Below are 16682 nucleotides of genomic sequence, written 5' to 3'. Positions count from 1 at the left end.
TAGTATTTTGACCCTAGTCAATAGCTTGGCTGGTCCGGATTGCTAAGCTAATGCTATATTTTTCATAACTAAGTCAAATTAACCTCAAATCAACCCCAAAAGATCGCAAAATATCAATTTTTTTACAGCGACGCCCATAGAGACGGCGCGCGTGCACGATAGCGCACGATCACGCGGATTTCGGCCGTTTTTTGGTAAATTACATCCAACATTAGTGATATTAGCGAAAAAATATTAATTTTTGCTCTTTTGACCCCGCGATAACTGATATTGATTGTCATTCCGTTTTTTCCGTTAACGGGAGGTTTAGATTTTTCGATTAATTCCGTTTTTTCCGTGAATTGTAGGCCAAGGGTTAAGCAATATTACACGAGAGGGTGTGGGTTGACGTGATTATTGCCAGTGATGCAGGTCAGGAACGTGACGAAAAAGTCGAGTTCCGCAAGCATCACTGACGTGGCAATAATCACGTTAAACCACACCCTCGAGTGTAATATTGCAATTACACAACAGTTACCCTTAAAACTAAGAAAATCGCTGAAAGAATATATTATTTTCTTAATGACAGATGTAGTCACTAGGACCACAAATGTCCCAAGAAACTAGCTAGCCTAGCCACCGAGTTTGCTAGCGCTCTGGGAGAACAGAGCAGCTGAATTCTTTGTTTTGATTAGGTGGTGGTTTGATCCACGGCTAGAAGGCCGTTTCAACCAATCAGATTGCTTCCTCAAAACGACCTGTGGTAACGACCTTCGACAGGCAGCCAGCCTCTGTAGATGTTTTTGAGCGGTGCCTCCGCTCCATTACGCAGCTATGTGTGTCCCTGTGTATGCGTGTCCCTGTACGTACGTACGCGTCTGTCCGAGCGCGGAAAGCTGCAACACGGCATAACTCTGTCATTTCTCGACCGTTTCGGACGCGGGAAGGCTCGCCGGAACAGGGCCGCCCCCCTGGGCGTGTTCCTGGGGGTCTACTTACCCAGCAGTGGGATGGTTTTGAGCATGGAGCTGATCTGCTCCACGGGGCCCTGGGCCAGGCTGCGCTTGTTACTGAAGCGGCTGAAGCTGTGCACCCAGCGTCTCAGACGACCCCTCTGGGTCTTGGCGTCTCTGTGGAGCTCCTTCAGGAGCTTGGTGGCGACGGGGAAGTTACTCTGTTGTAAAACAGAGGGAAAAAAACATGCAAAAAACGGTTGCAATGTGAGACACGTTTTATTTTCATTTTTTTATTGTCTGTCTATAAGCCGTGTGACGTCGGTCACATCTATGCCCGACGTCACACATGGAACGCATCTCATCGGTAAATGGTGCATTTATGTAGCTGTTATCCAACGTGCTTTACATAGATTCTGCATTACATTTTCACACACACACACACACACACACACACACACACACACACACACACACACACACACACACACACACACACACACACACACACACACACACACACACACACACACGTACGTGTTATTCAACCATTCACACACACTCATTCATACACCAATGGCGAAGGAAACCACGCACGGCAAGGCACCAACCTGCACATCAGGAGTAACTAGAAAAAGTGCCCTTCTGGGCACAGGTCTCCACCAGGTTATCCACAGATCCGTGCAGTTAGAGGTAAAAACACTTTTCGGCCAGTTATAGCGCCACCTTGAGGCTGAGTTGAAATTGTTCATGTGGCATTTTGTCCTGGGCCTAGTGGGAATGTGGGTGCACAATTTCATGGAAATCACGCGATGTGTTCATGATTTGCAGCATTTTGTTTGAAACTGAGCACTCCTGTGAACTTTGGAAGCCAATCTTAACCAATCAGGATGGAGTCTGAGAAATCTGAAAGACCGGTTTGGTTGAATGGCTGTAGAGAGACTGTGTACCAATTTGCGTGATGTTTGGACAAAATCTGTAGGTGTACTGTGCAAAAACTTGTTTTGCACAAAGCGGCCTCCTGGTGGCGCTATAACAGGCCATTGTGGAAAGTTTGGGGCAGAGGTTCATCGTTGGCATCCAGGGAGTGTGTGTATCAATTTGCGTGATGTTTGGACAAAATCTGTAGGTGTACTGTGCAAAAACTTGTTTTGCACAAAGCGGCCTCCTGGTGGCGCTATAACAGGCCGTTCTGGAAAGTTTGGGGCAGAGGTTCATGGTTGGCATCCAGGGAGTGTGTGTGCAAAATATGGCATCGACCGGGTTAACGGTGGCCGAGATTAGCTGTTCACGGACACACGGACGGACACACAAACGGACGGACGGAGTGCAAAACATACTCTCCCCACATGCCTTCGGCCTGGTGGAGACAATTAGGAGCTCAGCCCACAGGGATCGAACCGGCCGCTCTACCCCCTGATCCACTGCCACATATGTAAAACGTCGAGCTTGTAAAAAAAACAGTACCTGCTTCCACGCGCTGTCGGCCATGGTGAGCTTCATGTTGAACTTGCAGTCGCTGACCAACGCGTCGACGTCTCCGCCAGACTCCTCCGACGCGGAGTCCACCTCCATGGGAGCATGGTGGCGGCCGGCGAGCTTCTCCTTGATCTGGTCCAGGAAGAAGCATCTGGAGCACACGGCGACACAGGGTGACGTGTACGGTTATATAACACTGGGCAAAGAATATCTAATCATGGGCGACTGGCGGCCAAAAATAGCAGACGCACAAGCTCGTAGCGCGCCACTCGGTGGCACGCTGTGAGCTTGTAGATCTGCTATTTTTCAATAGCTAAAGCACAACATAATGCTTAAAACACCAAAAGGGGTTCCCGCCCAAAATGGTTTAATGTGGCCCTCAGGTTTATATCGCAATAATATTATTGATTTCAAACAAGGAATTGCAACTTCTTTAATTACCTCCGTCTATAATAGTATAATGACTAGTATTCAAATGTCTATTTTAGGTCCAATGTATTGGACTCAAAACGCGTCGCAGTGCGACACGTTTTGAGCTTGTAGATCAGCTATTTTTGCTGCGACATATACGAGTAATATGCAATGTGGCGCTCTGGTGTGAGTGTGGAACTATAGTGGCCCTCTGGAGTGAGTGTGGAACTATAGTGGCCCTCTGGAGTGAGTGTGGAACTATAGTGGCCCTCTGGAGTGAGTGTGGAACTATAGTGGCCCTTCCATGTTTGGAATTGTAACAGCTGAAATCAACAATATTATTGCGATATATACCTGAGGGCCACATTAAACCATCTGTACATGTCCAAAACCATCTCACTGTCCCTCCTCTGTACGTGTCCAAACCATCTCACTGTCCCTCCTCTGTACGTGTCTTACCTGGAGGTGATGATGTCATCCCAGACATGTAGGGGTATTTTGGTGCGTTCACACACACACACAGACAGATGAAACGATGCAAAGGCTGCAACCAAATGTCACTGGCTTCCATTGACAATGAATGGTAGACTGCATCTTTGCATCGTCATGAGTGACGCTGACTTCCATTGACAATGAATGGCAGACTGCATCTTTGCCCATACATTCAGGGGTCTTACCTGGAGGTGATGATGTCACCCCATACATTCAGGGGGTCTTACCTGGAGGTGATGTCATCCCATACATTCAGGGGGTCTTACCTGGAGGTGATGATGTCATCCCATACATTCAGAGGGTCTTACCTAGAGGTGATGATGTCATCCCATACATTCAGAGGGTCCGCTTTAGCATCAGGGTAGCGGTCAGTCCATAATCTGATGAGCCCCTTCAGAGAATTCACCGACACTGTTTGGACAAACACACAAGATATAGTATAAATCACACCTGTCTCACTCACCCTGTGTAGTTTGTTCCTGTCTCACTCACCCTCTCCTCTAATAAACAGTAGTTTGTTCCTGTCTCACTCACCCTCTCCTCTAATAAACAGTAGTTTGTTCCTGTCTCACTCACGCTCTCCTCTGATAAACAGTAGTTTGTTCCTGTCTCACTCACCCTCTCCTCTAATAAACAGTAGTTTGTTCCTGTCTCACTCACCCTGTGTAGTTTGTTCCTGTCTCACACTCTCCTCTGATGAACAGTAGTTTGTTCCTGTCTCACTCACCCTCTCCTCTAATAAACAGTAGTTTGTTCCTGTCTCACTCACCCTCTCCTCTAATAAACAGTAGTTTGTTCCTGTCTCACTCACCCTCTCCTCTAATAAACAGTAGTTTGTTCCTGTCTCACTCACCCTGTGTAGTTTGTTCCTGTCTCACACTCTCCTCTGATGAACAGTAGTTTGTTCCTGTCTCACTCACCCTCTCCTCTAATAAACAGTAGTTTGTTCCTGTCTCACCCTCTCCTCTGATAAACAGTAGTTTGTTCCTGTCTCACTCACCCTCTCCTCTGATAAACAGTAGTTTGTTCCTGTCTCACTCACCCTCTCCTCTGATAAACAGTAGTTTGTTCCTGTCTCACTCACCCTCTCCTCTGATAAACAGTAGTTTGTTCCCGTCTCACTCACCCTCTCCTCTGATAAACAGTAGTTTGTTCCTGTCTCACTAACCCACTTCTCTGATAAACAGTAGTTTGTTCCTGTCTCACTAACCCTCTCCTCTAATAAACAGTAGTTTGTTCCTGTCTCACCCTCTCCTCTGATAAACAGTAGTTTGTTCCTGTCTCACTCACCCTCTCCTCTGATAAACAGTAGTTTGTTCCTGTCTCACCCTCTCCTCTGATAAACAGTAGTTTTTTCCTGTCTCATTAACCCTCTCCTCTAATAAACAGTAGTTTGTTCCCATCTCACTCACCCTGTCCTCTGATAAACAGTAGTTTGTTCCTGTCTCACTCACCCTCTCCTCTAATAAACAGTAGTTTGTTCCTGTCTCACCCTCTCCTCTGATAAACAGTAGTTTGTTGCTGTCTCACCCTCTCCTCTGATAAACAGTAGTTTGTTCCTGTCTCACCCTCTCCTCTGATAAACAGTAGTTTGTTGCTGTCTCACCCTCTCCTCTGATAAACAGTAGTTTGTTCCTGTCTCACCCTCTCCTCTAATAAACAGTAGTTTGTTGCTGTCTCACCCTCTCCTCTGATAAACAGTAGTTTGTTCCTGTCTCACCCTCTCCTCTAATAAACAGTAGTTTGTTCCTGTCTCACCCTCTCCTCTGATAAACAGTAGTTTGTTGCTGTCTCACCCTCTCCTCTGATAAACAGTAGTTTGTTCCTGTCTCACCCTCTCCTCTGATAAACAGTAGTTTGTTGCTGTCTCACCCTCTCCTCTGATAAACAGTAGTTTGTTCCTGTCTCACCCTCTCCTCTGATAAACAGTAGTTTGTTCCTGTCTCACCCTCTCCTCTGATAAACAGTAGTTTGTTCCTGTCTCACCCTCTCCTCTGATAAACAGTAGTTTGTTGCTGTCTCACCCTCTCCTCTGATAAACAGTAGTTTGTTGCTGTCTCACCCTCTCCTCTGATAAACAGTAGTTTGTTGCTGTCTCACCCTCCCCTCTGATAAACAGTAGTTTGTTGCTGTCTCACCCTCCCGTCTGATAAACAGTAGTTTGTTCCTGTCTCACTCACCCTCTCCTCTGATGAACTGCAGGAAGTCCTGGATCTCGGTCAAGGCCTGCACCGACTGCAGGATCCTCAGACGACTCTGGCTCAGCAACGTGTCCACGCTGGAGTAATTCTGCATCCAGTGGAGAAAGGATAAAAATCACTTATCACAAATAACGAGGCTTTTGTTTTTAACACTTTCAAGGGAAAAAATACCCCAGGCGATTGACGTCCGGTTAGAAAACAGCTAACCAAATCCATCGTGGGAGGATCGCCGAGCATTATTATGCTCAGTGGAACAGCACATTATAACTATTATAACTTAGGTGGTTATAAAGGCACATAGAGAAGTGCTGTAATGTCTGTGTCATAATGCATTATAGCCAATGTGTTTATTAAATGGAATAATGTCTTAAATGTAAAAAAGTAAATTAACCCATTTAGGCCTGACGTCGACATTTTAAAAATGTCTTTTTAAAATGTATTTTTTTCTGAAAAACCTCATGTTTCTATGTCAGGGGTTCTCAATATTTCATGTCAAGGACCCCAAAGATTATATGTAATATGCTGCCGACCCCCCATCTGAAAATATGTTGTTCCGCTAGGGGACCGCTCTCCAGAACCAAATATTTGAGAAACTGAAACTCTGAAAGAATATTCAAAGATTTGAGGCACATTTTCACGATTTTTCAAAAATAGCAGACCTACAAGTTCATAGCGCCACACTCGGTGCCACGCTATGAGCTTGTAGATCTGCTATTTTTCAATAGCTAAAGTATAACATAATGCTAATGCCTAATGCTTAAAACACCAACCCCCCCAAAATGGGTTAAAACATGGCAGTGGGGCCCAGGCCGTAGCGTAACGGTCTGGGCACCGGACTGGTAATCCAGTCGCAGTGTGCCGCGGGTTCGACTCCCGGACCCGACACGGCCTTTACTGCATGTCATCCCCCCATCTCTCTCCCGTTTCCTGTCAGCCTACTGTCTGTCCCTTCAAAAATCAATAAAAGGCGTAAGCCGCAAAAAAAAAAATCTAAAAAAAAAAAAAAAAACATGGCAGTGAGACCTGAAACACGATTGTTTAATACTGGCATTAAAACAGTTTTAACCCATTTTGGGGCGGGAACCCCTTTTGGTGTTAGCATTGTGTTATGCTTTAGCTATTGAAAAATAGCAGACCTACAAGCTTGTAGGTCTGCTATTTTTGAAAAATCGAAGAACGACTGACATAGAAAACTGTCAGGATGTAGAAGAATTTTTTTAGAACCTGATCTCAGGTCAGAATGGGTTAAAACGGCCAACCTGAATGAAGAGCGTCATGGCGCGGCCGGCGTAGTAGCCGGCGCGGTCGTAGTCCTCCTGCAGGATGTAGAGCAGGCTGAGCTCCTGGCTGTAGTGGCTCTCCAGCACGGCCTTGTGGTCCTCCACACGCATGGCGCGGTCCACGAAGCTCAGCAGCGCCTGGTCGCGCTGGCCCAGCTGCAGCTGCTTCAGCATGCTGCGCACCATGTGCGACAGGTACATCTCCTGCACGGCGGCCATGTTGGCCCAAGAATAATTTACAATTTAGGCATTTAGCAGACACTCTTAATCCAGAGCGACTTACATTAAGCAAAAACAAAAGCATGGCATACATCACATAATATAAAAAGTAGTTATCATGAATCATGTATAAACTAAGAACGTAACAGTGGAGTATCTATGTAAACTATACATACTATACTATATTATACATGTGTACTATAAAGTGCTATGACTACATAAAATGCAATTCTAGTGCTGTCTACGTAACAAGCTAAAAGTCTGTTTAAAATACTATTATATATATATCTAAGTCAACATAAAGTGCTATCTAAGGGGCTAGGCTAGAAGAAGAAGCTAGGGTTCAACTCGATTTCGTCGACTAACACTACGACGAAACATGTTCGTCGACTACCTTTCTTCGCTGACGAAAACTAAATGGAAACTATGATGACTAAAACTAAGACTGAATATACTGTTAATGTCGTCAACAAATAAAAACTAGACTAAAAATGTTAGGAAGGGCCTAGTGGACAAGAGATCCAGTATAGGTCATTTTACACTTAGTTGCATGCTGAAAATAGCAGATCTACAACCTCACAACACGTCACAGCCAATCTACAAGCTCAGAACGTGGCTCGCTGCGACGCGTTGTGAGCTTGTAGATCGGCTATATCTCAGCAAGTGTAAAATCATTACGACGGCATCAAGGCCCGCCAAAATACATTTTAGTCGACTAAATCAACTGTAGATTTAGCAGACTAAGACTAGAACAGACACTAAAACATCACTAACGACAGCCATAGCTCATAGCTTTTCATGAAATAAATCAATGCAAAACTTTGTCGTACTACAGTCACACTAAAGTAGCAAAAATAGCTAACCGCTACGTTTTGAGCTTGTAGATCTGTGTTTTTAAGCCAGGTGCAACCTGGCTATACTGTCGATGTTGAGACTAGTGACGACGCTGCAACGTGAGGCCAAAAAAATCACACCCGTGTGAACTGAGTGGTGCAACTCCCCTCTCCCTCTGCCCCTCCCTCTCTCTCTCTCTCTCTGTAATTAGCAGGCAACAGTGCAACACTATCTCACTCTCTCTGTTTCTGCGCCACTTTTGCCCCTACTGGTACTCACAGTCACATAGGTGAGGACACATAGGTGACATTGCTGTTCCTTGGAGTGGTTGCACCACTCAAAACACCATAGTTGTTTTGTTTTTCGTCATGTGAATTGTGAAAAGGTAAGTTGTGGCGGTATATACCCGGTAGATGGGCTCCGCCCACATGTTCTCCAGGTTGGGGGGGTTGCTGTCGTCGATGTTGACGGTGGCACAGTACTGCAGGGAGCGCCACTCCGTCAGGTGGCTGTAGGCCTCCATGGCCGCCATCTCCCAGAAGTCCTTCTCGGAGTCTTTGGGCTCCCCGTCGCTCCACTCCTCCGTGTTCAGAGCCTATACGACGACAAGGAAGGACGTTAAAGATGCTTTCTCAAAACACCGAAGTCCATTTAGTTTATTTCTCCATTCGGAATTCCCATAAACGTGTTTAACCCATTCTGGGGTTTTAACTAAGCATTATGTTATACTTTATCTATTGAAAAATAGCAGATCTACAAGCTCGTAGGTTGAGCTTGTAGGTTTTCTTTTAATCATTTTTATCCCACGATTTTGCAACCCAGTTTTTTTTTGTCACCCAGTGCCAATTATCTAATGTAATTCTGGGCGCTACACTTCCTCTGCCAACCTGGGGGGGCAGCGGACTGACCTCATGCTTCCTTCAATGCATGAGGAGTCCAAGCTGCTGACAGAGGGGAATTTCCCTCCATCAGGCGCCCCGGCTGGCCAGGGGGAAGCAGTTTAGAGACCAGGATTACTGCATGTTTTTGTGAGGGTACCTACCCTAGCAAAAAGAGCTTGTAGGTCTGACAATATCGTGAAAATGCGGCACAAATATTTGAAAGTATATTCTTTCAGAAGACTTATTAATTTTTTTGTGTCAGGCCCAAATTGGTTAATATAGCGTCAAATAAGAACTGTGTTCCGAAAATAAACACATGAACCTGGCGGTTTGACTCATATGGATATGAAGAAACAACTGACACTAATGTTACTGCCGCCAAACTGGTTAAAGTTTTGCCACAAACAAGACTGTATCGTATAAGAGTGGCTGACTATCGTAAACAATACAGAGCCACCTCCGCGACAATATCGCCCGGACAGATTGTTTATTTTTGGACCACAAGTCTTATATGAGACGATACTAAGATGCGCTGATGTTATTCCCCATAGATTCCCCCGATTACTGACACGTGGTGTGATGTCAGGACTTTGGCACTCTATATTAAACTAGGTTATCTAAACAAGACGCGCGAACGCGGGAAGCGAACGCAGCTCGTAAATTTAGTGTTTTTTTAAGTTCTTTTTTTTTGTGTGTGTATGTGTGTGTTTTTTGTGTGTGATACAGCTGTGCCCTCTGATGGCGGGCGGGTGGTGTTACAGCGTGACACACACACACACACACACACACACACACACACACAGACAGACATATTCTGCTAGGTCATTGCGTTCGCAATCACTGCGTTCGCAATCACTGCATTCGCAACAACAGTTCCTGACCTGTACACCTGTACCATTAGTGTTGAACAAGGCCTGACCACCTCTGTTTTTCTCTTCCTCTCTTCGTGAAAAACAACAAAAGCGATGGAGCTTGTGGAAAAATAATAATAATAACCCACTTCCTGTACACCTGTAAACCCGTAAGCAACACGTATAGACCAGGAAGAGTGCAGCAACAACACCTCATGGACTAACCTGTCACATCATCTACGACAGATGTAAACAAAACAAGCCCAAATTGATTAAATCAATTAATTACCCCCTGCATTATTATTATCTGTGGGTCTGCTGCTGACGTTATGCCACTTTTTAGCTGCGCTCCGCTGTTATGCTCAAATTAGTGACCCTAAAGAATTCTGAGGCAACATGGCTGGAGACGAGGCAGCCAATCAGAAATGCTCGACTAGCCATGCCGTGCAGACGATGGGATGTTATGGGTTGTTGCCAGTGGTGGCAACTGTCATGACAGAAATAAGCTAAGCAGCCTCCAAAAACCAAACCAGGCAGCAACTGTGAATGAATCCACGTTAGGCTGGATATGCAGGCTTGGCAACCAGTGTTGCCAACTGGTGACAGAGCAGGCTCAGCAGAAAATGATCTCCTGTCGGAGCAATTGCGCGATTGAATAGGAGTTCTAGCCTTTTTTGACCCACATGGACGGTAAATCTGCTAATTCCTTATGAAACGCTCAGCATGTTTGTTTTTTTTGTCGTTTTAATGACTAATGGATACGCATCTTCATATACGGTAAGAAAACAGCTTGTGCAAAACTCCCCTACTGTGCTGTGCTGTGTGCACGTATGCGTGCACACAGCACACACAGTACGTGCATGCGTCTCAACAGCGCCACTAGAAAGGTAGGTCACCCAGCTGTCTATACTCAAACAGACATGCATACATATACATAGACACACACAGCCAGTCATTGGAGCGGTTAGGCACCGCTCAAAAACAGCATTCTGTTCAGTAGAGCGTCGCAGTCCCGCCCCCTACCAGGGCCCAGGAAATGATTATCCACGGACAAAACCAACTCTTGTCGTGACAAATCATGACAACAAACAAACAAATAATTAGAAAGAAGAAAAAAACGGCAGGTTACAAAGGTTCTTCTTTGTAATTGTTTGTTTGGTCCAAAATATTGTGTTTGTTGTCATGAGTTGTCACGACTCGAGTTGGCTTTGTCCACGGCTTTAAATAAATACCTTACCTGTCCCATAGAAATGTCTATGGGAAAAATGCATTGGGAATCATTTCCTGGGCCTGGCGTCGTCATGAAAGGGGGTGGGACTGCGACGCTCTATACTCATTGTATAAAGCCTGATCAATAATACCTCATTGTACAGCCGGACGGCTTCTGCAAAGTCACTGCTGGCCTCCGCTTGAAGAGCGCTCAGCGTTATGGACTTGGTCCCGATCTTTCCGCCGAAGATTCCACGCACGACATCGTAATCCTCCAACGATCTGTACAGCCTGGAAAAAACAGAGGATGCGTGATGTCGTCTATGTCGGGTGGAAAGCTCATATTATGTCCGGAACGGTTACTTTTCACGATGCAAATTCTAATTCAAGTAGCAGATCTACAAGCTGAAAGGGCTTGTGGATCTGCTATACTTTTGATGCTCTTGTGTGACACTGCGGTGTGATCAAGCAGGGGGTTAATTTAGGAGAGAAAAAAAAGAATATGGAGATAAGAGGTTTCTGCCCGACAGCCTGCTAGCATGTAATCATAACCTAGCTCCTTCAAATGCTATGGACCAGAGCAAATCATGAAGACAGAGGAACCGTGGTTGTTGAGGTGCGCTAGCCCCTCCTATGTCCAGCTTTGAGGGTTTGTGTAAAGTGACTTTACACAAACCCTCAAAGCTGGACATAGGAGGGTTTACACTGTAAAAAAAACCATTGTTCTAACATTGACAATGCATGGCCAGCAGTGTCCTAATTGGCTGGAATGAGATGATGGGAGATGTATTGTCATGTGTTTGAGCATCCCATAACGAATGTGCCATGATGTGGGTTACCCGTTGTCGGTAGAGAGATGTCAGACATTACGCAGTACTTAGGAAGAGATGACAAGTATGTATGTATGATGATACTTCCACACATACTTTGTGCTAGAAACTTCAACACGTTTAGCTTCATGCGGTTATTTATGCTTGTATTAGGCTTGCATTTATTTTTTTACAATTATTTCATCTTGTGAGGTGCTTCTGATTCTGTGATTGCTATAACACACCTCTGCCGCTTCCTGGGGGCGGCAGTGACCGGGACCAATGGTTCATTTTTGTTGTAAATTTTTTAAATGTTTTCTTCAGTTTCTAATACATTTTCTACTGTACATCATATACCAGCTCAGTGATCTTGTGGTTAGAGTGTCCGCTTTGAGACTGGGAGGTCGGGGTTCAATCCCCGGCCGGGCCATACCAAAGACTATACAAAATGAGACCCAATGCCTCCCTGCTTGACACTCGGCATCAAGGGTTGGATTGGGGGTAAGTCCCTGCGATATACTAGCGTCATGTCCAGGGGGTGTACTTGTACATCAAGCTGCCTCACGCTATACAGAAACAGGAGATAGGCTCCTGCCCTATGGGCCTCATGGCTCGGCAAGGTACTTACTTACTTACTTACTTATCATATACATTGCAGGGTTTTCAGCAAGCCCACACAGTTTTTTGCAGGAACTGCTTTTCTTGTTTTTACCTAATAACAACCTTGACCGGTCCGGAACCACTCTGTGAAAGCACACATACCATGTGTCATTGTCATGTCGTTGCTATTGGCCCGTCCTGACCGCCAGTTCCCACCTGATATTGTGTGGGAGTCCAGACTGCTCCAGACCGCAACGGATAACTGCTAACTTGCATAGCGTCTTCAGACTAGGACTCAAGTCTAACATGTGCAGGTCGTTCAGTAGCACGGCGTCTCTGTATCCGCCTCTGTATCCTCCAAAGATGATGACACGATCTCCCACCATGCAACAGCACAACCTGTACTTACCGCAGAACAGTGGCTGTTCCCCCTTGACCTCGACCTTCTTCCAGGAGAAGGTCTCTGGGTTGAATTTCCACAGGTCATTGAAGGTCTGATTCCAGTACCAGCCACCGAGTATGTACAGCTCTCCGTTGTAGGTAAAAGCTGAATGATCATAACGTGGTTCTGGGAGAAGCTGTGCAGAAGGTGTGTTCAGCCAAAGGTTGGTCTCCGTGTCAAACACTGAGACCAAGAGGCTGCACGGTGCAGCCTGCACTCTGCAGGTATGTGGGGGGTGCAGCCTGCACCCCCCACATACAAACATCTTTGTCCCGATGATGGTGGAACTGCGAATCGATGAATAATTGGGTGGTGGAGTTCCTCTGGTCTTAATTAAAGTCCAGACCATCGAGGTCGTGTCTAACTTGTAGAGGTCATTGGTGGGTCCAGTCAGCTCGGTCTGTCCTCCATGAATAAACATGACCTTCCCCAAGACACATGCCGAGTGGAGGTACCTTGAATCTGGAACGGCCCCGGAAATCCCCGGTATGAACCATCTGTGTGTGTCGACGTTAAACGCATAAACAACACCGAGGTACTTCATCGATACGTCTTCCAGCCACGTCGTGACACCCCCAAAGATGTAGACGACATGGTCTATCAGCGCAGCTGTGTGGCTGTAGCGCTTGTGATGTTTCCTTCTCATTTTTCTGGTTGTAACCGGGGGCAATGTCCGCCAGCGCAAAGACACTGTGTTGAAGACGCTCACATCAATGCGATCCATGCCGTAGCTTTCTGAATCAGCGAAGGAATAAACCTGGGGTCCAACCGCAACTACGGCTTGACCGGCTCTCTCTTTCCCTCCATTCTCTCTGGCCACTGTCCACCGAAGCATCTCACTGTGGCTGTTCCTCTTATCTTCTGTTTATTCGGTCTACAACTGTGTTCTTTCACCCTGCAGCATTTTATATAGACTAACTAGGAGGTGGGAGTGACGTCACAAACAAACACAAACAGATGAAACATGCATCCGACTGGCCAGGTTTCCTGGGCATGTTATTTTCCTCCCCGGACATGCATTCCGAGTTATATACAGGCAAACTGGAGGCAGCCAGAGACTGGCAGATGCTAGTGGACGTGGGCCAACGACTCACAGTTCCACCAGAGATCGTCATCACCAACCTGAGTGCAGCACAGAGTGTACTTTGTGGAGCTTACAGTCACTTGGGAGGATGCAGTTCAGGAAGCCTTTGAAAGAAAGAAACTGCAATATTCAGATCTTGCAGCAGAGGCAGAACAGCGGGGCTGGAGAGCAAAGGTCTGTCCAGCAGAAGATGGATGTCAGGGTTTTGTGGCAACATCAACTGTGAGGCTGATGAAGGACCTTGGCATCAGCGGACAAGTCCTACGTCGGGCCATCAAGGAGCTATCCAGACTGGCAGAGTGGAGTAGCCAGTGGCTCTGGCTGAAAAGGAAAGACCCTAGCTGGTCTCCCAAATAAGCAGGCTGGGCAGATGCAAAGGGGGGTGCTTCTGGGACGCCAGAATGCACTGCTGAGCCTACTGGAGATGTCGTGGGGTTAAATCAGCGAAACGTTGGTGAAAGTAGGACCCCACTTGACAACCCCTGTGAAGTGTCTGTCCAGCTGTCTCGACATCACAGTGCTCAAGTCTTCGATCTTTAGGTATGCGGTCGAGTCCCTGAGCACTTTGGACTTAACATCATGTCCTGTGTTTTCAAAATCAGTATATCTGCTGTCGAGAAGAAACCACCTAACTCCTAACTAAAACAAAGCAATACTGCCTCATCCAAGTTGGCGTTGTGACTTTATATATTGTCAATTACTTGCACGCAAGGCAGAGAGGTGGTGGAGTTAGCTGTTTTAGCAGACAGTTTGAGGGTCCAATGGAGTTAAGAGGTGTGAAGCGAATTTTAATACTTTCCATTGGTTCAGCTGTCCGGGTTCGTGTGAACATAAACATTGGATTGGTCATTTATCCATCATGCAAGAATAAAAAATGACGTGAGCCGAAACTATTGTTACATTTGTAACTCCCACAAGTTTTTTTATCAGCAATTGGGTAGCGTTTGGAGGACTATGAGACGGTCTGCAGGATCGAATCTGAACACTGACAATTTATTTTCTCAGAAAAACACTACTTTTACTGATACTAAGTTAGGAATAAAGATTAAGGTTTTAGGCATAATTGTACTGAGGACGAGGTATAGTCATGTTAGGGCAGGGTGCTTAATTTTTGTTTAACCCATTCTGGGCGGGAACCCCTTTTGGTGTTAGCATTATGTTATGCTTTAGCTATTGAAAAATAGCAGATCTACAAGCTCATAGCGCGCCACCGAGTGGCACGCTACAAGGTGGTAGGTCTGCTATTTTTTTTTTTTATCGAAGAACGACTGACATAGAAACATAGCTTTTTCAGAAACTGTCAGGATGTAGAAGACATTTTTAGAATCTCAGGTCAAAATGAGTGGGGACTCAGGGGACTGGATTTTTCATTCAGAGGGAGGGTGATGGTATTTTATATAATTTTATACATTTACTCCAGGGGGGTACCCCTACTAAAGCAGGTTTACTGCCACCTGCTGGACGCAAATCCAACCTCTGACTGCCACGGTCTGTGGGGGCGATTTAGAGGTTGCGCACACAGCTCAGAAACGGATGTTGTGGGCATCCATCTTATGCTAAATAAATAGCGTCAATGCTAGCGAGCTAAAATATAGCCATCCTTGCTCTAGAAAGCACCAATGTTTCCATCTCTAGACCACCGGATAATCAGCAAAGACCTCCGGACATCGCGCTAATTGACCAAAGCATGGAGAGCTCCGTAGATTAGGAGTTATTCAGCTTTTTAGTCAGCCTGTATAATGGGAGGTGGACGGGACCGCTGTTGCGCAACCCGGTCTAGGATCGCTAAAGAAGGAAAGGCAGAGCCAAAATAATAATGAAAAAAATAGAAATCAGCGATGCGGTTTGATATCAATAATAAAGCTAATCTGACGGAGCATTCCGCCAGGAGTGGAAGGTTATTACATTCCTTATGACGGAGCATTCTGCCAAAAGTAAAGGGATTGTGTTAAATTTGACCTGTCCCTTATAGGTGCTTTCTTCCGGGCAGGAAGAGAAAGGAACAGAACACGGAAAAGTCCATTCAATCGCCTGTTCAAAGCAAGGGGCCAGTGAGGCACTCCAACGTTGAAGCACTGGGCCCTAGTGGTAAGAGGAAGGACTGCAGGCGGACGGTTGCGGACCCGTGGATTCATGACGAGGAAACCCCGTGCAGCTGGGCTTTAACATTGAGCGCTCGGTTGCACTTCCGCATTTGGGCACCAAAATTTGGTGCCCAAATGCTGAATCGGCGCCCAAATGCTGAATCGGCGAAAAAAGGCTGAAGTAGACGGTCCTTCCGGGTGCTTCAAAACGCCACTGAGCAACTTCCACTGACATGAATAGTGGGGGGGGGGGGGGGGGGGGGGGCGGAGCTTCGCGCCAGAGCAGTCTCTATCCTTTTAATACTCTATGGTTCAAAGACACAAGAACAGTCAAGTAAGTCGTGCACATACTTGGCGAGATGGATCCATTTCTCCGTCTCGGGGGGCACGTCGACCCTGCGTCCTCCCCCCCGAGGCCGCTTGGCGGGCGGCGGCTCCTCCTGGGCCTGCAGGCCGGCGGCGCCCTGCAGCAGGCCCTCCTCCAGGAGCAGGATGCCCGACGGCTGCTGGAGGCTGGCCAGGCAGCTGGAGCTGATGGCGGACGGCTGCAGCTGCAGCAGCTCCCTGTGCTGGTAGCTCATGTCCTGTACATACAGGGGACGGGAGTGTTTGATTTTTGACGACATTTGATTTTAGTTTAGTCATAGTCATAATTTAGTTTAGTCATGTTTTTGTCATCTGAAATGTTTTAGTGTTAGTCTAGTTTTATTCGACACCCCCTTCTCAATATGTTGTTCCAGGGAACCCCCAGAAGCAAAGATTTGTATTAACCCATTTTGACCTGAGATCAGATTCTAAAAATGTCTTCTGAAAAAGCTATGTTTCTATGTCAGTCGTTCTTTTTTCAAAAATGGCAGACCTACAAGACCTATGA

The 16682-nt window shown here is 46.2% G+C and overlaps 1 protein-coding gene across 1 annotated transcript in view; it reads right to left on the bottom strand.

Annotated features, from left to right (window-relative positions):
* The window catches only part of prkdc (protein kinase, DNA-activated, catalytic subunit), a gene marked incomplete at its 3' end in the record, with an annotated part of 128474 nt that overhangs the window by 17936 nt on the left and 93856 nt on the right, over positions 1-16682 (bottom strand). The window contains exons 64-71 of the mRNA XM_083778143.1: positions 16160-16392; positions 10942-11080; positions 8255-8443; positions 6775-6999; positions 5495-5603; positions 3623-3725; positions 2400-2562; positions 979-1153 (exon numbers count right to left, since the gene is read on the bottom strand). Of these exons, the coding sequence (XP_083634269.1) occupies positions 979-1153; positions 2400-2562; positions 3623-3725; positions 5495-5603; positions 6775-6999; positions 8255-8443; positions 10942-11080; positions 16160-16392 (1336 nt within the window). The remainder of the gene's footprint in view (positions 1-978; positions 1154-2399; positions 2563-3622; positions 3726-5494; positions 5604-6774; positions 7000-8254; positions 8444-10941; positions 11081-16159; positions 16393-16682) is intronic.

The sequence above is a fragment of the Protomyctophum parallelum genome, assembly GCF_964188405.1.
Source record: "Protomyctophum parallelum genome assembly, chromosome: 12".
Classification (NCBI taxonomy): Eukaryota; Metazoa; Chordata; class Actinopteri; order Myctophiformes; family Myctophidae; genus Protomyctophum; species Protomyctophum parallelum.
This window is presented reverse-complemented; position numbering and strand designations above follow the sequence as displayed.